The sequence below is a fragment of the Protobothrops mucrosquamatus genome, unplaced genomic scaffold, assembly GCF_001527695.2.
Source record: "Protobothrops mucrosquamatus isolate PMUCROS unplaced genomic scaffold, P.Mucros_1.0 scaffold151, whole genome shotgun sequence".
In the NCBI taxonomy this organism is placed as follows: Eukaryota; Metazoa; Chordata; class Lepidosauria; order Squamata; family Viperidae; genus Protobothrops; species Protobothrops mucrosquamatus.
Window position 1 is genome coordinate 207,790 of NW_015386516.1, and position 19,996 is coordinate 227,785.

General features: G+C 37.1%; 1 protein-coding gene and 1 long non-coding RNA gene across 2 annotated transcripts in view; one reads left to right on the forward strand and one right to left on the reverse strand.

The window, feature by feature from the left end:
• The window catches only part of HMCN1 (hemicentin 1), a 231,135-nt gene that overhangs the window by 110,305 nt on the left and 100,834 nt on the right, over positions 1-19,996 (forward strand). The window contains exons 24-34 of the mRNA XM_015813311.1: positions 413-685; positions 1,942-2,037; positions 4,266-4,460; positions 4,693-4,823; positions 5,574-5,721; positions 6,485-6,608; positions 7,006-7,160; positions 14,929-15,207; positions 15,988-16,269; positions 17,830-17,938; positions 19,290-19,459. Of these exons, the coding sequence (XP_015668797.1) occupies positions 413-685; positions 1,942-2,037; positions 4,266-4,460; positions 4,693-4,823; positions 5,574-5,721; positions 6,485-6,608; positions 7,006-7,160; positions 14,929-15,207; positions 15,988-16,269; positions 17,830-17,938; positions 19,290-19,459 (1,962 nt within the window). The remainder of the gene's footprint in view (positions 1-412; positions 686-1,941; positions 2,038-4,265; positions 4,461-4,692; positions 4,824-5,573; positions 5,722-6,484; positions 6,609-7,005; positions 7,161-14,928; positions 15,208-15,987; positions 16,270-17,829; positions 17,939-19,289; positions 19,460-19,996) is intronic.
• On the reverse strand, positions 10,724-11,577 carry LOC107285156. Its single transcript, XR_001548828.1, has 3 exons — positions 11,494-11,577; positions 11,051-11,254; positions 10,724-10,788 (listed from the first exon to the last, which is right to left on the reverse strand). It is a non-coding gene; the product is annotated as an uncharacterized LOC107285156 (long non-coding RNA).

Sequence of the window (19,996 nt, forward strand, 5' to 3'; positions counted from 1 at the left end):
CAAAAGACCACCCCGCCAAGGGGGAAAGGCGTGCAGTTGGGCACCGTCTGCCTTCGGCGTCCCTTTAAACGGTGCTCGGATATTGTAAGTCCATAAAGAACTGGGGAAAAATATTGACTCGAGTATAAGCCGAGGGGGGCATTTTTCAGCTCAAAAAATGGGCTGAAAAACTCGGCTTATACTCGAGTATATACGGTATATGCTGTCCACCTCACTATCAAGTGGCTCTGAGTGGCTTGTATTGTATTGTATTGAAAAAAGAATTATGTAGGTTATTTTGAAAGATTGCATTGAGTATGCAAATATCTTTAAATACATAAGGGCAAATGCTATGTTGTGTTCTTTATGTTTTGCTGAATGATCTTCTAAAATCTTTCTGTATTAAATTAATTAATTATTATTAATTACTTAGTTCCTCCAAAGATACAACATGGGCCTCGAGTGATTAAAGCAAAAGTTAATAATAGAGTTGATATACATTGCAATGCTCAAGGAATCCCATCTCCAAGAATTACTTGGCTTAAAGATCAACAATCCATTTTGATAGACAACAGACAGTATGCTGCTTCTCTAGATGGAACACTGAGTATCATCAAAGTTGTGCTTTCGGATGCTGGGATCTATAAATGCATGGCAAGTAACATTGCTGGCCATGATGAAGCTAAGATAATGATCCAAGTTCAAGGTAATGTTAACAGTATAGTGAAAAGTGCATAAGAAGAATTATCATTTTTTAAAAGAAGTTATATTTTCACTTACAGTAAATAATTGAATTATAAGGGTTTTTTACTAAAAGTATTCAAACACATACATATAACCTTAAGGGAGAATAACCTACTGCACATGTGTATACAGTCAGATATAACAGAGATTCCTTTTCAACCAGTATGTTAACTCTGTTTTGGAATTTTTTAGTTATGGCAATTTAATTGCATTTTTAAATTGTCAACTACCCCTGAAGTCAGTGTATTTGATTTTTATTAATGTTAATTTCTCCTCCATTCTGTATTCTAAAAAAAACATTCATGAAACATAAATAAAGTAAAAGGAAATTGACAACATAAGGTTAAAGGTAACAGAAGTTAATGTTTCCTAGAACTCAACACAATTGTTTGTAGAATATAAGAAAATTTACAGTTCTGCATTAAAGCAGTTAACTGAGCTAGTAAATAAGAGGTATCTTTCTTGGAAGATGAACTGTTGATATTAGGCAATTTTATACAGTCAGACTATCACTTTACCTAATGCTATCTATCCTCAGTTGCTTTCTCCAAATTCCCAAGTTTCAATGGAAGCTTTTATAACGCCCTGAAGCAAATTGTGTGGGTGGTTGTGGGAGAAGAGAAGGATGGCCAACATCATATATAAAGCTAGATATGTTTTATTGGGAAAAAGACTTTGTTTTTGATGTCAGTAAGGGTAAAATCATGGCAGATATTAAAGATGTGTAACATTTCACTTTAGTAGGAAAGGAAGTTCAGATATCTAAATCTGACATTGATAGGAACAATAGAGGGATACCATTGCTTCTCTGATTTGATAATCAGTAGATTGTAACTGAAAGGTACAAATCCAATTTGTTGGGATATTCTTAATATATCTCTAAATATATTGAGGAATATAACAGTGAATTACAACTTATCTGATGCTGCTTCAGTCTCTTCTTGATATTTGTACTTAGAGTTTCCTTAGCATGCCATGAAGCCTCTGAACCAAGTAAACAAAAATGTAATGCATAATATATAATATATAATGAAATTTTAATAGTTAAAAGTTTTTTTTATATATGTATGTATGTATGTATGTATGTATGTATGTATGTATGTATGTATGTATATAAATATATGCAATTTTGAGAATTTCAAAGGTTTATAAATTGGAATTTAGGAAACCTACCCAATAAGTATAAATAAAGTTCATATTCTGTTCATTTTGTATTAGAACCTCCAACTGTTGGAGCACTTGATCCACCATACAACTCTCCATTTCAAGAAAGAGTAGCAAAAGAACAAATTGCCTTCCCATGCCCAATCAAAGGTACAAAGCATCATAAATTGCTGAGAGGAGGTTTTCCATTTTGGGGGATTCCATGTTGACTTTTGTAACCTGATGATTCTATTATTTCTTGTTTAATTAAATTTATTAAATACCCAACTTTAATAGACTTTAGATCAGGGGTCCCCAACCCCCTAGTCTGTGGACCAGTACCGGGCTGCAGCATGCCAGCAACCGGTCTGCACAAACAAGCAAAGCCCCATCTGCACAATGCAGGCAGCATCCAAAATCATGCACCCTCCGGTCTGCGGAAAAACTCTCTCCACGGAACCGGGCCTTGGTGTCCAAAAGGTTGGGGACCTCTGCTTTAGATGGTGTACAAAGTTGGGAAAACATAAAACAGCTGAAAACACTGACCCATAGAGACTAAATCACTCAGAATAAAGTAATCTAACAGGCAGCATAAACAACAACAATGACAAAAACAGGAACCATTGAACAAATATAAACATCAACTCCAGGCCAACTTCAAAACCTTGAAACCAGATTTTCAAAGCTTTCTGGAACCCCAAGAGAGAGAGCTTCCTTATCTCTGAGGGGGGGGAATACTGTTCTAGATGGTGGGGCTATAATAGAGAAGGCATGCTTCCTAGGTCCTACAAGATGACAATGGGACCTGGAGCACACCCATGCTGTTGGAACATACTAAACAGGCAGAAACAGTTGGAGAGATAAGTGGCTTCTCTGCTACCCAGGCCCTATGCCATACAGGATTTGATAGGTAATAACCAGTACTTTGAATTGGATAACCAGCAGTTCCCCAGTCTCTGGGATGGGAGCGGGGGAAGAATCATGCTTTCCATCTTTTATAATAAACGTTTGGCTGGGATGGTAGTGTTAGCATTATTATTATTTAAATAGTAGATTAATACTACCCTGCAGGCAGAAGCCAAACTTTGGATCGCACCACCAAAGTTTGATATTTTTCCAATACTTTAAAGCTGACTTGCTGTGTTAATAGCCAGTTTGCTATAGCGGTAAAATGTACACTTTAGTATATGTAACAGCTGCACTATTGTCTTCTTGAAAACGTTTCCCATATGGTGCTACCTGAAATAAACTGATGTATTAATGACATCAATCCATCTTGAGCATTTGAACTATTTTGACAAACCTTGAGGAAGTATATAATGTTGGAATTGTTCATTTTATTTGGCTAGCAGGCTGCAAGAGGTGGGTTTTTTGCCTTCCTTTGCTTAGGGCAGAGGTTCCCAACCCCTGGTCCGTGGACCAGCACTGGGCCATGGCATTCCAGAAACTACACAAACAAGCAAAGCCCCATCCGCAGGATGCAGGCAGTACATGAAACCACACCCCCTCCGGTCCATGGAAAACCCCCTTTCCATGGAACCAGTTTCTGGTGCTCAAAAGGTTGGGGACCTCTGGCTTAGGGAAAAGGACATCTGAGGGTTCCTTTTTTGCCTCCTGAAAGATGGGTAAACAAACTCAGTTTTCTCTTTTGAAAAGGGGACTATTTTAGCACATTTCATGGGAGGTGATAGGGAGTTATGAGGCTTGTCAGTCAATCTGCTTACTGAGCAGAAAGGCAGGTCTAAATCAAATAAGGATAAATAAAGGCAAAAGCCAGTTCTTTGGAGCCTCTTGAACACATCTCGTCTATGCATCTGCATGTGTGTATTAGTATGTAAGATTATGGCTACATGGAGCTTTCTTTGTGACTAAGGGGAAAGTTGTGTCTGTCTATATGAGTGTGGAAAGTTTTACATAGAGAATAAAATTTGTTTAGATGCATGCTCAAGTTCAGGCATACATAAGTAATAAGTGAGCCTATAAGGTCTGCCTGATCTTGATATGACTGCCCTATTACAGAGTATTCAAACATTCACCAGGATACTATGGACCCTTTGTGGTGATAGCAGGATAAAGAAAAACATCTTGGAGTATAAAAGAAGGAGATATCCTGCTGCCTCTGCTAATAATGAGTGCTACTTGTTTAAATAACAAATATAATGGAGAATGTCGAGAGAATTTGCAGAAAGTTCTATCTACTACTTCAGCCATGGAAACAATGGCAAAGGATAGGATTGGGGGGGGAGTTTTGGGGGAGGGGGGTCTGCCCCAGTTCAGAGGCTCTTGAATAGGGTGCATATGTTGTTAAAAACTACCAAAAACTTTATTCTGAAATGCAATCTATTCTTCTGAACTTCAAAATAAGTGGAACATTTAGAACCCTTTGTTTTATAATATAGGTACCCCAAAACCTGTGATAAAATGGCTACATAACAATAGGGAGCTTACGGGCAATGAACCTGGGCTTTCAATTTTGGAAGATGGAACTTTGCTGGTCATTGCTTCCGCCACACCATACAACAGTGGAGAATATATCTGCACCGCAATCAATGAAGCTGGAAACACAGAAATAAACTACAGTCTGAAAGTTTATGGTAAACTAACCCTTTTGCTAGGAGTTAATGTTACTTCATTCTAAGTTTTAGAAACTGGTAATTAAGGCATACTAAAATATTGACATTAGCTGTGTTAGAATAAAAATTAGAAACGAACTAATTTGAACTTGCACATGTAAAAGCCAAATAACTAAAAGGACTGAGAATATTGAAATAAAATCAATGATACAAATAATTGACTTTGTTTAAATATTTACTTATTTGATTGCAGTTCCACCTGAAATCAAAGATCAGGACAAGGTGACCAATGCATCTGTGGCCATCAATAAGCCTATAGGTCTGTTCTGTGAGGTATCTGGTGATCCTTTTCCAGTCATCACTTGGTATAAAGATGATGTGCAGGTACACCAAGAGGTTATCAGTTCTTTTCTTAGATTAAAAATAAAATTATACTGAAAGCATGATATAAAAATTATGAATATTTTGTTAGTCTTTGATATGTTTTGAGGCTGGCAGCATTTCAAACATGTATGAACAAAACCAGACTCAGTTTCATATGAGTGGATTATTATTTCCATGCAATCTCATGTAGGAATGATACTGAAAATAACATTTGTCCTCTGTACTTCCCATAACCCTATCTGACTGAAGCACTATAAAAATACATTCCATCAGAGTTGTAGGCTTTGCAGCCAAAAAATGATTTTTTTTTCATAAATAGCTGTAGGCAAAATAAAATTCAAGTACATCAAGAGTGGATCTTGATTCCAACTTCTACTAATCATCTGCATTAATGGACGTTTTCCTAAACTCATTTTGATATCCAAGAATAGGTTGAAGGGATCAGAGGGGTTATTCCAAACAGTAATAGTCTCTTCAAGACTGCTGCCTTCATACTTAACCCATTAAAAGAGCAATACAAGAGGTACTGAATTAGACAACTCTTTTCTTCATTCATTGAAGCTTCCCTAGAATAATCCATCCTGTCAAATCCCAGAAGTTTATGGTAATTTCCTAAGTAGGAATTAAGTTATTTAGCTTCTGTTATTACTCCTGGTTGCAAGGTATGCTATAAAACTTGTCTAATTAAGCACAGACAATTAATTGGTATATTTAGCAGATATAACTTCAATTATTGCTGAATCTTTTCAGGTTCTGAAGGGAAGTACTTTGCAAATTTTGGAAAATGGAAAGTTGTTGAAACTTCTTAAAGTTGCAACTGATGATGCTGGCCAGTATTCATGTAAAGCCACCAGTATAGCTGGGAGTTCAGAGAAATTTTTCACTGTAGATGTGCAAGGTTGGTACTCTTAGCTATGATTATGATATGAAATTAAATAGGAAATGCCTTTGGCATTTTACCAGTATCTGCTTAGGTATGTAATGCAAGCATGAAGTACTCAGTAGTAAATTAGCTCTCATAGGGTCCTTAAAATATATTATAAATAACTGACTAACCTTATTATTTTGCATTATTATTTTGATGTGATATGGACCCATTAAAAGGACAAGAGAGCAACACAACAACACATTAAGCCTAAGAGAATTAATCAGGACTTCAGATTATTTGTACTTGCTTTCTATAGCTTTTAACCCTGGATATTTGAAATGATATGGAACCTGAAGTAGCTTTATTGAGGGTTTTAGATTATTTAATGCTCTATTTTTTAATCAATCCTAAAACTTTAAAAATAGTCCAGGTCTATGAGCCACTTTGCCTGGTTCACTGCTCCAGTTCATTCCCTTAATTAATGATGCTGTGGCTCACTTTTAAACAACCAGTATAAACTCCTCATTGCAATTAATCCCAAAACTGTTATTATTCAAATGTCAACCTAGATTAAAAATAGATTTATATTGCACAGGTTCCCACAGTGAAGTGTTAATATGGATACTATAAGCTGTATTTAATACGTATTTCGCATGCGAAAAGGAAGGAAGAGTGAACATATTTCCAGGATTAACTTTCACTTTTCGTTTCTTAAAAGCACTTTGCAGTATTTTAATAGGACTTCCTATTTAATTATTGTCCCTTGTTGTCGCTTGCTGTCTTTTTCCTCTAGTCCCACCCATTATAGGAGATGCTGAATCCAATGAATTTTCAGTCATCCTCAGCCAACAGGCAATTTTAGAATGCAGAGTCAGTGGGTCTCCTTTTCCTATCATCAGGTGGTCCAAAGATGGCAAGTAAGTGCTAATTCTTAAACCATTCTAACATGACTTATAGACAAAAAATGAGAAGCTTGCTTCCTATCGATATAGTCAAATCAATATGCTTTTATTCGACTATAACTTAAAAATTAATTTAAGTAAAAAGAAATTCATATAAAGACCAAAAGTCTTGGAACTATGTTAGCTTCTTATTTTCCCCACTAATGATCATTTTCTAGATGAATTGTTAATGAAATTGAAAGAATCCTTGTATATCCATTTCCAAAAAATGGATTGCTCAGGATTTCTCACAGCGTAAATTTTGATATTATTTTACTTTGTAGTGTACCTGTCAGTATGTTATATTTCCAAAGCTTTATTTACAAACATTTTATTAAATTGATGCCATTTTAAGGTATTTCCCCCCCCACAGGCCCCTCTTTTTAGGTGACCCTAATATTGAGGTTTTGGACAAAGGGCAAATTCTTCAAATAAAGAGTACTCGAAGAGTTGACAAAGGACGCTACCAATGCAGTGCAACCAATTCTGCAGGCAAACAGTTTAAGGAACTCAAACTCATAATCCACAGTAAGTTATTAGAAAAATATATTGCACATCTTTTTAAGTTGTGTTGATAATAAATATGACACAGGCCCCTGTACTCAATTTCTTGTGTTCCCTTAAAAAGTAAATCAAAATGTTCCTTCAGCTTAAAACATTTATTCATTCATTCATTTGTAACTTTACATTTTTTTAATTGTAGAAACTATAACGTTGATCACTATAAGAAATAATGCTTAAAACAAAAATACATTTATCAATGAAAATGCTAATTATTATACCAGAGGCTCTATTGCTATAATAGATCTTTAGACTTAGAACCCATTGTATTTTCTTCACTGGGAAAATTTGAAGTTGGAAATTCAAAAATGGACTTCTCAGAGTTGATTTTATCCCTTCTTCAGTAGTTTGTTTCACTCCCAGTTATTGAAAGGGGCTCTCCCCCCCCCCCTGGATTTAAGGTGGAAATTTGATATTAACCCATTTGTGTTCTGGACTGTCCTCTTCATGACCAAGTTGCAGAAATAAAGGTTTCTCTAGTCAGCTGTGGAAATGAGTGACAGGAAGGTGTAGGTCTTCCATCACATTTGCAACTGTGTTGTAATCTAAATTTATGGACATAGTACTGGCCTTTCTAATTTCTAATATATTTTGGGGGTTACAATTTATTCTTCAGTTAAAGAGAGACTTTCTTCAGGTACGGATAAGTGCTTCTTTTTGATTATTTAAGTTATTTCTGGAATTATTTAGAAACATTTGAGAATTTTATTGATTTTTGCTTACCTTGCAAAAAGCTGAGGAACTAAGAGATTAAAATATTTAAATGGAAAGAATTAATTTTTCTTTTTGAAAGAGTGAATAGAAAGATCCTTGTGTGGGAAAGCTGTCTTATTTAAATATCAGTTGTAAAACAAAATCTTGAGGGCAGATTACTAGAGCACAAGAGGGATTCTTTAAAATAAATATTTGATTTATGGACCTGTAAAGTGCTTGAACTTTAACTCTTTACTGGAAACAGAAGTTATTACTGAATAACTGAATAATTCCCTGTGAAGACAATTGAGATGGATTCACTGGATTTATAAATGCAATAATATAATCAAAATTTGAAAAAAGTGTTGTAGGTTACCTGTTCAAATTGAAATGTAAGAGATTTATTGGAATTACTTCATGGAAATTACAAGTGGACTTGAAAGATGATTGAATCTATTTCTCTTAGTCTGAATCCCCATTTCCTGTGTTCTTTTCCAGGTTGAGTTTTACTGAAGGCACAGCTTTATCTTCCTTTGGTGATTAATGACAGATTAAAGTGGATTGGCAGATCCCCAGGCCATAATTAGTGAGCATAACCTGAGAAAGAAAGGCTGGCAGAAGAGAATAGCAGAAATGCACTGTACCTGTTGTTTGGCTATGACAGAACCTAGGCAGAACATTTTGAATCTTGTATAGTCATTGAAATAAGAGACCAGTAATGGATTGCCAGAATACTGAAGGATAGGCCACAGCTGCCATGGTGTATGAAGTATGGAGAAATGAAAGACAGAGAACAAAATGGGAAATAATTTGCTGGGGGGAAAGTCTATATAATGCAAGCTGGCCATATGTTATAGCACTTAAAAATAGAAGTAAACTTGAATGAGATTGTATTTCATTTCATTTCATTTCATTTATTATATTTTTACCCCGCCCTTCTCCTTGCGGACTCAGGGCGGCTAACAGCCTAATAAAAACAAATACAAAAGTACAAAAATACTACCATTAAAACGTAATTAAAAGGAAATATTAATTTGGCCTTTGTTATTTTAAAAATTATTTTAAAACCCAACTAAAAATACCCCTTAGGCCAGTCCTGCCAGCTTAAATAGCCATGTCTTGAGGGCGCGGCGGAAGGAAGGGAGATCCGGGATCACCCTGATCTCTGGGGGTAGTTCGTTCCATAGGGTGGGAGCTCCCACCGAGAAGGCCNAGTGCTCCTCAAGGGGAGCCCCATGTAGAGAGCATTGCAGTAGTCCAGGCGGGAGGTGACAAGAGCATGGGTGACTGTGCGCAAGGCGTCCCGGTCCAGAAAAGGCCGCAACTGGTAGATCAGGCGTACCTGATAAAACGCCCCCCTGGCCACGGCCGCCAACTGGTCTTCCAGTGTCAGCCGTGGATCCAGGAGGACACCCAGATTGCGTACCCTCTCCGAGGGAGCCAAAGTTTCGCCCCCTATAGTCAGCGACGGAGTCAGCTGACTATGCCGAGGCGCCGGCAGCCACAGCCACTCGGTCTTGGAAGGGTTGAGCCTGAGTCTGTTCCTCAGGCATTACCGCTCTCAGCTTGCTATTACTTTATATTGTCCTTTTAAAGCAATATATACATATACTAACCTGTTCAGGCATATCTCCATTCTCAATGCCTGTTTTTAGTAACTTGTAGTTACAACTAAACAAGTCCCACCTTGACAGGTCATGTGCACTGAAAATTAAAACAAAACAAAATACCCATGAATGTTTCTAATTCACTGTTTCTTCTCACACTGTACTGAACTGATAGCACAAGCAGTGACGGTTGCCATCAAATAACTGAGTGATTGCCCTTTGTGACATGCTTTGTACTCTTTGTTACACGCTACTGTCAAAAGAGTTCCAATCTGAGCACAAAGCCCCAATCAGCGGAGATAATAATAATAATAATAATAATAATAATAATAATAATAATAATAATAATAATAATAATAGTAAAGTTGGAAGGGACCTTGAAGGTCATCTAGTCCAACCCCCTGCTCAGATGCAAAGCTCTAGCCATTTATTGATTTGATTTTCACCCCAACTTTATTATTGTTTCTAATTCAACGTACCTAGTATTCCTTTCTCCTATTTCCCCCAAAGCAACAACCCTATAAGGTGAGCTGGTCTGAAAGAGTGGGACTGGCCCAAAGTACCCAGCCAGCTTTCATGCCTAAGGCAGAATTAGAACTAACTGTCTCCTGGTGGTCACCCAGCCGGCTTTCGTGCCTAGATGGGACTAGAACTCCCAGTCTCCTGGTGATTGGACCAAAGTCACCCAGGTGGTTGTCATGGCTAAGGTAGGACTAGAACTCACTCTCTCCCAGTGATTGGCCCAAAGTCACCCAACTGGCTTTCCTGACTAAGGTGGGACGAATTCACTGTCTCCTGGTGGTTGGCCCAAAGTCACCCATCCATCTTTCATGCCTAAGGCAGGACTAGAACTCATGGTCTCCTGGTTCCTAGGTCAGCACTTTAACCATTAGACCATTCGCCTTTGCCCTCAACTTATTTTCTTTTAAAGAGTGCCACATAGATGCATGTATAAACATGCTTGTTATTCTGACTAAATAACCTAACTATATAGAATGCATACTAGTGTCCTGGTGTCATTTTTCCACACTATCTAATATTATTGTCAGTACCCATTAAAGGTAGAATGAGGAGAGTGATCCTACCAAGACATGGCAGAAGCTGAAACCAAACTGAGTGACTGGATTTTTTTTTAATGTACGTGCCATAAAACAACTCATAAAGTATCTATAAATAAACAAAATCAAGACAAGCAAAAGGTGGACAAGCTATTGCTGTACTTACTTGTGAAAAGCAGAAATTCGTTTTAATGTTGATAAGACCTGATATGCATCATCTTCATCAGGTTCTTCGCCCTAAGTTTAACAAGTTGTAAAGTTGCAATTAAACCAATGATTTCAAGAAGCCAAAGGATAAGCCTCTGCTCTATTTTAATATCAAGAAATATTCAACCAAAATGTGAAGTATTATTTATTGGCGAAACCTACACAGCAATCCCTGCTGTTTATTTGGGCCAGGCTTTTTTTAAATTTTGCAAAGTGCAATGAGGAAAGCAAAAAGAGACAAAAGAGTAACTTGAAAAGTTAAGACCTGTACAGTGAGAGAGAAAATACGTACCTCCTGCAGAAAATCTTCAAGAAGCCGGTTGAATTTATCGGCTAGTTCATCTATTAGCTGGCTTCTTGCAATATCTACTCTGTTAAAGATGGTGAACTCCTCATTACAGAGGGCATGGTAAGTTCTAGAACAAGCTTCCAAAACATCAGTGTCTGTGTGCTTTTCTACTATATCCCGGATCTGTCGTAATAAGGCATCCAAATGCTAGCAAACGGAAAGCAAAAACAAACAAGAATCAATCAATCATGTATTTTCTGATGCATTTGTTCAAATTCCTGTTCCCTCATCTCCACCGCAGCCCCTTGTTCCAAAAGAACTGTGTTTAAATTGTTGTGATAGTACAAACAGCCATTTATTTAGCTGCAGAGCCCACGGGGGGCAGGCCAGCCTTTAGTCAAAAAAGTTCTGCTCAGTTTTCATCCATTTCTTTTTACTTGGCTTACCTTTTCTAATCTCCCTGTTGTGTAGATTTCCAAATCAAAATATTGTGGCAACTGTAACAAGTTGGTGATTTTCTCTGCATCTACAGAATACTGTGGATATTGAAAACAATTCATTAAATCCCAAACATTTCCCCGTATCGGTGTTTTGCTTTTCACAATCCCAAAGAGGAGTTTTGTTAAGAAATCTAAAATATTCATTTTGGCTAATTCAAAGTCTTAGATAATGTTGACAACAGAATTAGCAAACACTGTGCAGTCATCTTTAGTTTTAGATTTGGGGAAAAAAATTAATCTGAATGCTACATTAAGGTTCATAAAGCTTAGCAAAAAGACCAGTCCCCAGGAGGAACTAAAAAAATACACTTTGGAAAACAGTCACCAATAATAATTGTATCAAAACAGGCTAATCAGTTATTTACTTTGTTNGGCGCCGGCAGCCACAGCCACTCGGTCTTGGAAGGGTTGAGCCTGAGTCTGTTCCTCCCCATCCAGACCCTTACGGCCTCCAGACATCGGGCCATCACGTCAAGGGCATCATTGGGGTGGCCTGGGGTGGAAATGTACAGCTGAGTATCATCAGCGTACTGATGGAAGTCCACCCCAAAGCCACGAATGATCTCCCCCAATGGCTTCACATAAATATTGAACAAGAGGGGAGAGAGGACCGACCCTTGTGGCACCCCACAAGTTAGGGGCCTTGGGGTCGACCTCTGTCCAATTACTTTTCCCAGTGTCTTCAATTCCAAATATAGTTATTCAGAGATTGCATCTGAGACTCAGACAAATGTTATCTTCATTTTGTTGACTGCCTTCAAAATTCATATTCAGATTTATTTATTACATCCCTGAGGCCAGATACAAACAAGGAAAATAAAAGAGGAAGCATTTTCAATGTTTAACAGCAAGAAACTCTGCTGTTGCATTTATACGTCATATAATAGATGGGGCTACTTTAAACCATTTAATTTCCCTTCAAATATCTACAAAATGCAGCATCCTGAATACATGTGAATTAACAAAAGATATTTAGAAGTACTCAACTTCTTTTTCACTCATATCTCTCTTAAAAATCTCTTCCTTTCTGCATCAGAATAAATGACTGTTCAAATTGGGTATGGAAGTTGGAAAATTACTTAAATTAGTAGGCTAAAGTATCTCCTTACCTAGATATGCCGTACATTTGAGTACATTCATGGTTTCTTTGCCATTTAATATGCCTGGGAATTATATTTTTACTGTATGTTACCTTTGCAACCCATCACATGTTGGGTTTTATTCATTCTGGCAGCATAGGTTGTATGTAAGCATGAATACCTTTCCACCATCAGCAGTCACATTTAGCGCTTGTTTATTACACTATATGAGTGTGCTGTGAGCTGCATTTATAAGCATCTGCAAATGATTAGTTTACAGTCATTATTATAGACTTGAAACTATATATTTGCCTGAAGAGCAAGGGTTTCTAATTCTGGGTTTCCAAACATACTGAAATCATCACGGTGCTGAAGTGATACTTCTGGTTTTCTTGGGTGAAATTTAAAGTCTTTAGTAATGCTGTTTTCTTTTTAATGTACTGAGATGGCTAGCAATGCAGTGACCATCAAGACATCTTTCTTTTAATTTAAATTGCTTTTATATATGTACACTATGTTTTTATAGTGCTTGGCTCTTACAAAATTATAAAATTTAGGATAGAGATTTGAGATCTTTTGATGAGCTCCAGTTGGCCAAACATGATATCTTTCCATATCATGTTTGGCCAACTGGAGCTCATCAAAAGATCTCAAATCTCTATCCTAAATTTTATAATTTTATAAGTTGGATATATGACTTCTCTGGGGATGTGTGCACCATGTTTCTGTCTCATTTACACATCCCTGCAGTTTAAGGAGGGAATGTATTTGCAACACTTCTTGAATTTAGCATTTCATGTTGGTGGGGCAAAGATAAAAGTAAGCATGGCCAGACCAGAAATCCCCAAATGGGCATGCTGAAAGTGAAAATCTTTAAAGACGCATAACTTGGTTTCCCTTCCATTCACCATGCCTTAATCTTAGAACAACTGTGTTTATTTCAATTGATTTACTGAGAATTGGAGATAATTGAATGAAACTCTGGGATCCCCATGAAGATCTAGCTGTAAGCAGCTCCAGTTTTTGTTTTGCAGCCTATAAATCCTCCATCAGTAAACAGACTGTTACCGTTTAAGACTACAGAAATCTAGATGACCACTATATGGCAATAATCCAAACTCTAATTTTTAACTGTGACCTAGTAGCCATATAGATTTTTGCAGCTAAGTTGGTTGCCCTATGCTAGATGGACTCTAAAATATTTTGAACAGAACTGAGATGCAAGAATCTGAATAACCATCATTAGCAAGTAATTAGAATGTTCTATTACGGTATTACCTTGTTATCTAGTGGTTGTCCAGATTTTTGGAATCTACAAAGACATCTATAAATATGAATAAATATGAATGTTCTGGAAGATCTTTCCTTACATATATTATAGAGCTAAGCATTATGAAACTGATTTGGAAGAATATTTTGAGCATTATGTGAGGGTAGCATCTGCAGCATCTCTGTTCCAATTGTTAAAGCATCTATATCTTTTCTAAGATTTTCATGGGTCTGTTTAAAGGTCATTTTATAGAATCAGCTTCTTAAGCAATGACAACTTTTTACAGGCTCACCTGGAATCCTGAAAAAGGTTGTAGTTCTATTAATTAGCAGCAGAGAAGTATTGTGCTTGCGCCACAACTGAAGTGCTTCTTCCAATTCACTTTTGAAATGTGCACAGATCTAATATCTAAATTGTACTTCAAGGATAAAGTTGTTTTTCAGTCCTTAGCTTTCAATATTTTATTATTTTTAAAGAAATATATGCCCCACTTTCCCTTGAAAAAAGGAGTCACAGACTAGTTTACAAAATGTTAAAACTACCCAAAACCTAGTAACCACTTTATTTTAAGAGGAAAGCAATATCTAATGTTAAAATGCAAAGAATCAGCACTAACTGTTAAACAAAATCAGTCAAAAGCAGAATCAAAGGTTTAGAAATGAACTGAAATATACATATTTGAAGAGAATTTTCCTTTATAAAACATTTATTGCATATATATGCAATAAACATTTATTGCATATATATGCATACACACACACACACACAAACACACTTAACATTGTAGAGAGTTTCTTTCTTTCTTAGATCTCTTATTGACATGCTAACTAACTTCCTCCGCACTGGAGCCTTCTACAGGGAATTAGGTCTTCTCATAATGTGTCCGAAGTAGGATAATTTGAGTCTGGTCATTTGTGTCTCAAATAATGTTCCATTTGTTTGTTTTCTTTGCTAATAGGGTATGTATAACAGCTATTTTATATATTTAGTTTTGCATCTTATTGTTTGTTTTTCTATTTATTTTCTACAAAGTTCCACCTACAATTAAAGGAGAAAATATCACCACTGAGGTGTCAGCATTGCTACATAGCATCTTAAAGCTGGAGTGTGAAGTCAGAGGAATTCCAGCTCCTACAATAACATGGTATAAAGATGGAAGCCCAATTATTTCTGGTCCCCAAGCCCTTTATTTGGAACATGGACAATTTCTCCAGATTCCTCATGCTCAAGTCTCTGATTCTGCTCAATATACCTGCCAGGCTACCAATGAAGCTGGAATGGCTGAAAAAATATTCGAAGTGGATGTCTACGGTAGGAAGTGATATTACCATATGCTATTTGTCTGTATGCCTCTTTTTCCAGTGCTGTTGCAATGCTGGAAGTTGATTTGTGTAACTTGGCAATTTTGGGATTTAAATGTTCCGGTTTCCTCTTGGCTGGTGATTTTGCACTTTGTTTTTGCCTTAAGCTATCAGCAGGTTCATGGTTGATCCACATTTAAGTGTGAGCAGTAGTCATAACATAACATGGGTGAGAAAGAGGAGGAAGAATCTAGTTGTCCTCTATCATTTTTCTCACCTGGAGAATGAATTCCATTGTTGGTGAGCATTCATGTAAAAAAGTGCATTTGAGCTCTTTTTTCTCTCCCGGTCATCCATGTTATACTTTATATCCTCCTTTCTCAAGAGGTGATCATAGGCATCCACATGAGATGAGAAGGGAGGAAAAACTGATCCAATGTACATCATCGTGATGTATAATTTGTGACTTTGATACTTTATATCAATGACATCATTGCTCTTCTGTCATCATTTTTGAAGGAATCAAAAGATTTACTGAAGATGCTGATAACTTTGGCAGCCTGGTTCATCTACTGCTATCATCTATATATCTAAATTAATCTTAAACAATGTAAACCAGTTTAACTAGAAGAAGATATCCATACTGCAGTGTATGGATACATGGAGAAGATATATCACTTTTAGCATAAAAGAAAATTCCTTAAGCTAAGGAAAGAAGAAAATCAATTGTAACAATGCTTTTTTTTTTGCTTGTGGGGAAAAAATCCTCTTTCCCCCCCTTTTCTTCCAGTACCCCCAGTTATTGAGGGTGTCAGTGAAACCATCCAAAACAAGCAAGTGGTTGTTGGAAGTTCACTTATATTGGAATGTAATGCAGCTGGCAACCCTCCTCCCCTGTTAACCTGGCTGAAGGATGGAGTTCCTGTAACAGCAAGTGACAACCTCCATGTTGTGTCCAGTGGGAAGAAGCTGGAGATCCTGAATGCTGCTGTGACTGACCATGGCCAATATGTGTGTGTAGCTACCAGCATAGCTGGGGAACAGGAGATCAAATATGATGTGGAAATCCTAGGTGAGTAGAAACCATGGAATTGAGCATTATATTTTATTTTAGGAGCCCTGGTGGTACAGTGGTTAGACTGTAGTATTGCAGGTTAACTCTGCCCCATTAACAGGAATTCAATCCTGACAGGGCTTGAGGTTGACTCAGCCTTTCATCGTTCTGAGGTCGGTAAAATGAGGACCCAGATTGTTGGGGGCAATATGCTGACTCTGTAAACCACCCAGAGAGTATTGTAAAACACTATGGGGTGGCATATAAGTCTAAGTGTTATTGCTATTTGGTTTTCTTTGTGTTTTCAAAGAACGTGAAAGTTACACATTTATATTAGCAATAGCGCTTAGACTTATGTATCGCTTCTCAGTGCTTTTACAGCCCTCTCTATAGTAAGTGGTTTACAGAGTCAGCACATTGCCCCCAACAATCTGGGTCCTCATTTTACCGACCTCGGAAGCATGGAAGGCTGAGTCAACCTTGAGCCAGTCAGGATTGAGCTCCTGGCAGTTAGCAGAGTTAGCCTGCAATACTGCATTCTAACCACTGCGCCACCATGGCTCTTTGTACACAATTTCTGCATTTCTAATGCATATGACATTTGAGATGACAATTTCTTAGTGATTGATGCTTTTGTTCCTTCTCTACATATATCTAAAGCACCACTGGAATGCTTTTGCAAACTTTGTAGAAATATTGCAGTTGCTATTTTCACTTCAAGTCAGTACAAAACAAAAGTTAAAGGGTAACTTGTTTGGAATTTAGAAAAGAAATAAAATAAATATTATTAGGTGGTGATCTGATATTGACTTGAAATTGGTTCCAATTTTACCTATAAATATGTTGATTATTATATAAAAAGAATAGTATTAGACTATTAAACTGACACAGTTGCAACATGGGTTTTGGATTTTTCCCTCCAGCTGCAGATTTACAATCTTGTAATATTTTTAATTATCAGGAACATTTTTATTAGGGAAGGTGTAATGGTATGTAGGGATGACTTTGACTGACAGGTGGAAGAGTCACAGGCTAGACAATGGCCTGATAAACAAAATCTGAGTGTGAAGGAGGGATGAGGATGGATAAAGCATCTCAGAAAGGACCTTCCCTAGTTTTTAGGAGACTAAAAGTATTTTCAGACTTTAAAAAATCTGTCACTGTAACCTTATAATAAAGGTAGTGTTTTTATCCATGGTTGTTATTTCTTGCCTAGTCTACTGTACCTTGAAGTGGGGAGGGGGAAGGAAATCACTGCTTCCATGCAACATTGATGTGAGCCACAACAAGGGAATCGGTGTTCTTGTTCTTGCAGTGTTTATCATGTTAACAAGTCTCCATGCCATTCTGATAAACATGGTCATGTGGAATGTAATTTTTACAAGAAAATGACCCCTGCAGATAATGAGAATTGAGCATAGCTGCTCTAAGCATGAATGTGCAAGCGATTTGTTCAAGGAAACATTGTAAAACATCAGAAAGAGCGAGGAAAGATATTTGAAGATTATATTTTGAAAATATTTCTATCTAGGATTCAGTTTTCCTCCTTCCCTCCATCCCTCTCTCCACTCATTCTAGTTCCACCAAGTTTGGAAGGAGGAGATGAATCTTCAGGCCACATTGTGATTCTCCACAGCCACCTAGAGTTGGAATGTCCAGCCATAGGAACACCCCTGCCGACCATCACGTAAGTTCACACAGGAGATGTGGTTGAAAGTAAAGTTATCAAGAAAGTGAAGTGATAAAACCATATAATATTTCATAAAATATTTTTTAAAAAATAAAAAAATGCTACACGAGATTTAATTGCGACATGCAGGGTTACCTCCTGATGGATATTTTTCCTCATGGCTGGTGACATTGGATGGGAGGGCAAAGCAACCCAGAGGAACCAGTGGTGGGATTCAGCCAGTTCCACCAGTTCAGCAGAACTGGCAGCTAATTTTTTGTTGCCCAGGCCCAGAACAGACTTCCGGAAGCGGCATCCACACAGAGAACCAGTTGTTCACATATTTGAATCCCACCACTGAGGAGAACATATCATTTGTTTTCCTTAACCTGGGAAACAAAAGGAGAACAATTTATTCCAGAATATTATTCTCCTGATTCAAGAACTGAGTGGAGAAAAAGCCCTTGGGCCAATCCATTACCTAGTGACCAGGAAGGACAAGTTGTGATTGGCTATTGTTTCTCTGCAATACTACAGATTCTCAGTACACTTCAGTAATCAGTGCAATGCAGTTATATTCTGCTCTATTTCAAAAATATAAAGAAGAAAAATTGGCCAACTGAAAGAGTCATCACCTAGACATACCTTTAAGCCTTCCAGTTAATCTTGAATGTTCCATTTTTGGTAGTTGTTCTGTTTTTGTTTCCCTTGCTGCAATTGTACAATATTTCTAAAGATGATGAAAATATCGTAGGTGTTATGCCTTTATTTTATAATGAGTTCTTTCCTTTTCTCCTTCCTGCTCTTCTTTACCATCTAGAAAAACATCAGATGAAAAAGATTATTTTTGAAGAAATAATGACATGAATCCCTGGGTAAAAATGGATTCAATGTACAGCATGCAGAATGAACTGCTCAGCTCACTAAGCAAAGACAGATGGAAGTTAATTTCCATAGACCTGGCCAGTTCAGGAATTCATACAGCTATCCCTACCCCATTTCCTTCTATACTACAAAGAAGGAGTTCTATGGTCAAAAGATGAGATGGTACTTTCAAACAAGAATTTTTTGTAATATCTTTGCTTGGTTCACACTTCTCTCTTTTCCCACTATTGCCACCAGCATATTTCTTTCCAGAAGAAATAGATTAATGTAGAATTATAGTATGATGCCTTTTTAATGATAGTCCTAGGGGATATATGGCAGCACCCATAAATAAGCATCACTTACTAGATGACAATCCAGTCTCTTAGTCCTGGAACTGTAACTGTAGTCTTGACATTTGGAACTGTAAGCATTCAAATTCATGCCCCACAATCTCTTCTTTATACAAAATAAGCATTTTAAGGATCTGATTTTCTGTCACCAGATGGTTGAAAAACAGCCAACCTATTGAAGGAGGAGTTGGATATAAACTTTTGCTCAATGGACGCAGGCTTCTCATCTCTCGGGCTGAAGTATCTGATGCAGGCCATTATCAGTGTATAGCGACCAACAAGGCGGGAGAAAGCAAACAAGAATTTGATGTGATTGTGCACGGTGTGTTTACTTCTGTAGGAAAGGGAAAAAAGGGGGGAATGTCTGGGTTAGACCTTTCTGCAAAACATTTTAAATATGTTATGGTTTGCTGACAACATAGCAAAAGAATTTCAGGATTTGAAATGGATTTAGAAGCTTTGTGATTTATGAAAAAAAGAAGACAAGTTATTCAAGAATATACTAATTGTTCTAGGCTACTTTAGTACACAAATATTAAACCCATTCCTGCATTGCTCTATTAAACTTTTCAGGCAAACTTTTATTAGATATTTGGATATTGAACAAAACTCAGATATCTTTCTAGTTTTTCCTTCTTGCTACTATTTCTTTCTGCTGCTGCTCCACTGATTTATTCAATGTCTCAGTATTTCTCAACGGTGGCAACTTTCAGATGTGTGGATTTCAATGCCCAGAATTCTCCAGCCATCAAACCTGACCATGGAATTCTGGGTGCTGAAATCAACACATCTGAAAGTAATCAAGGTTGAGAAACAGTGCACTATGCCCTATTGTCATAATTGTCATTTTCCCCATCCG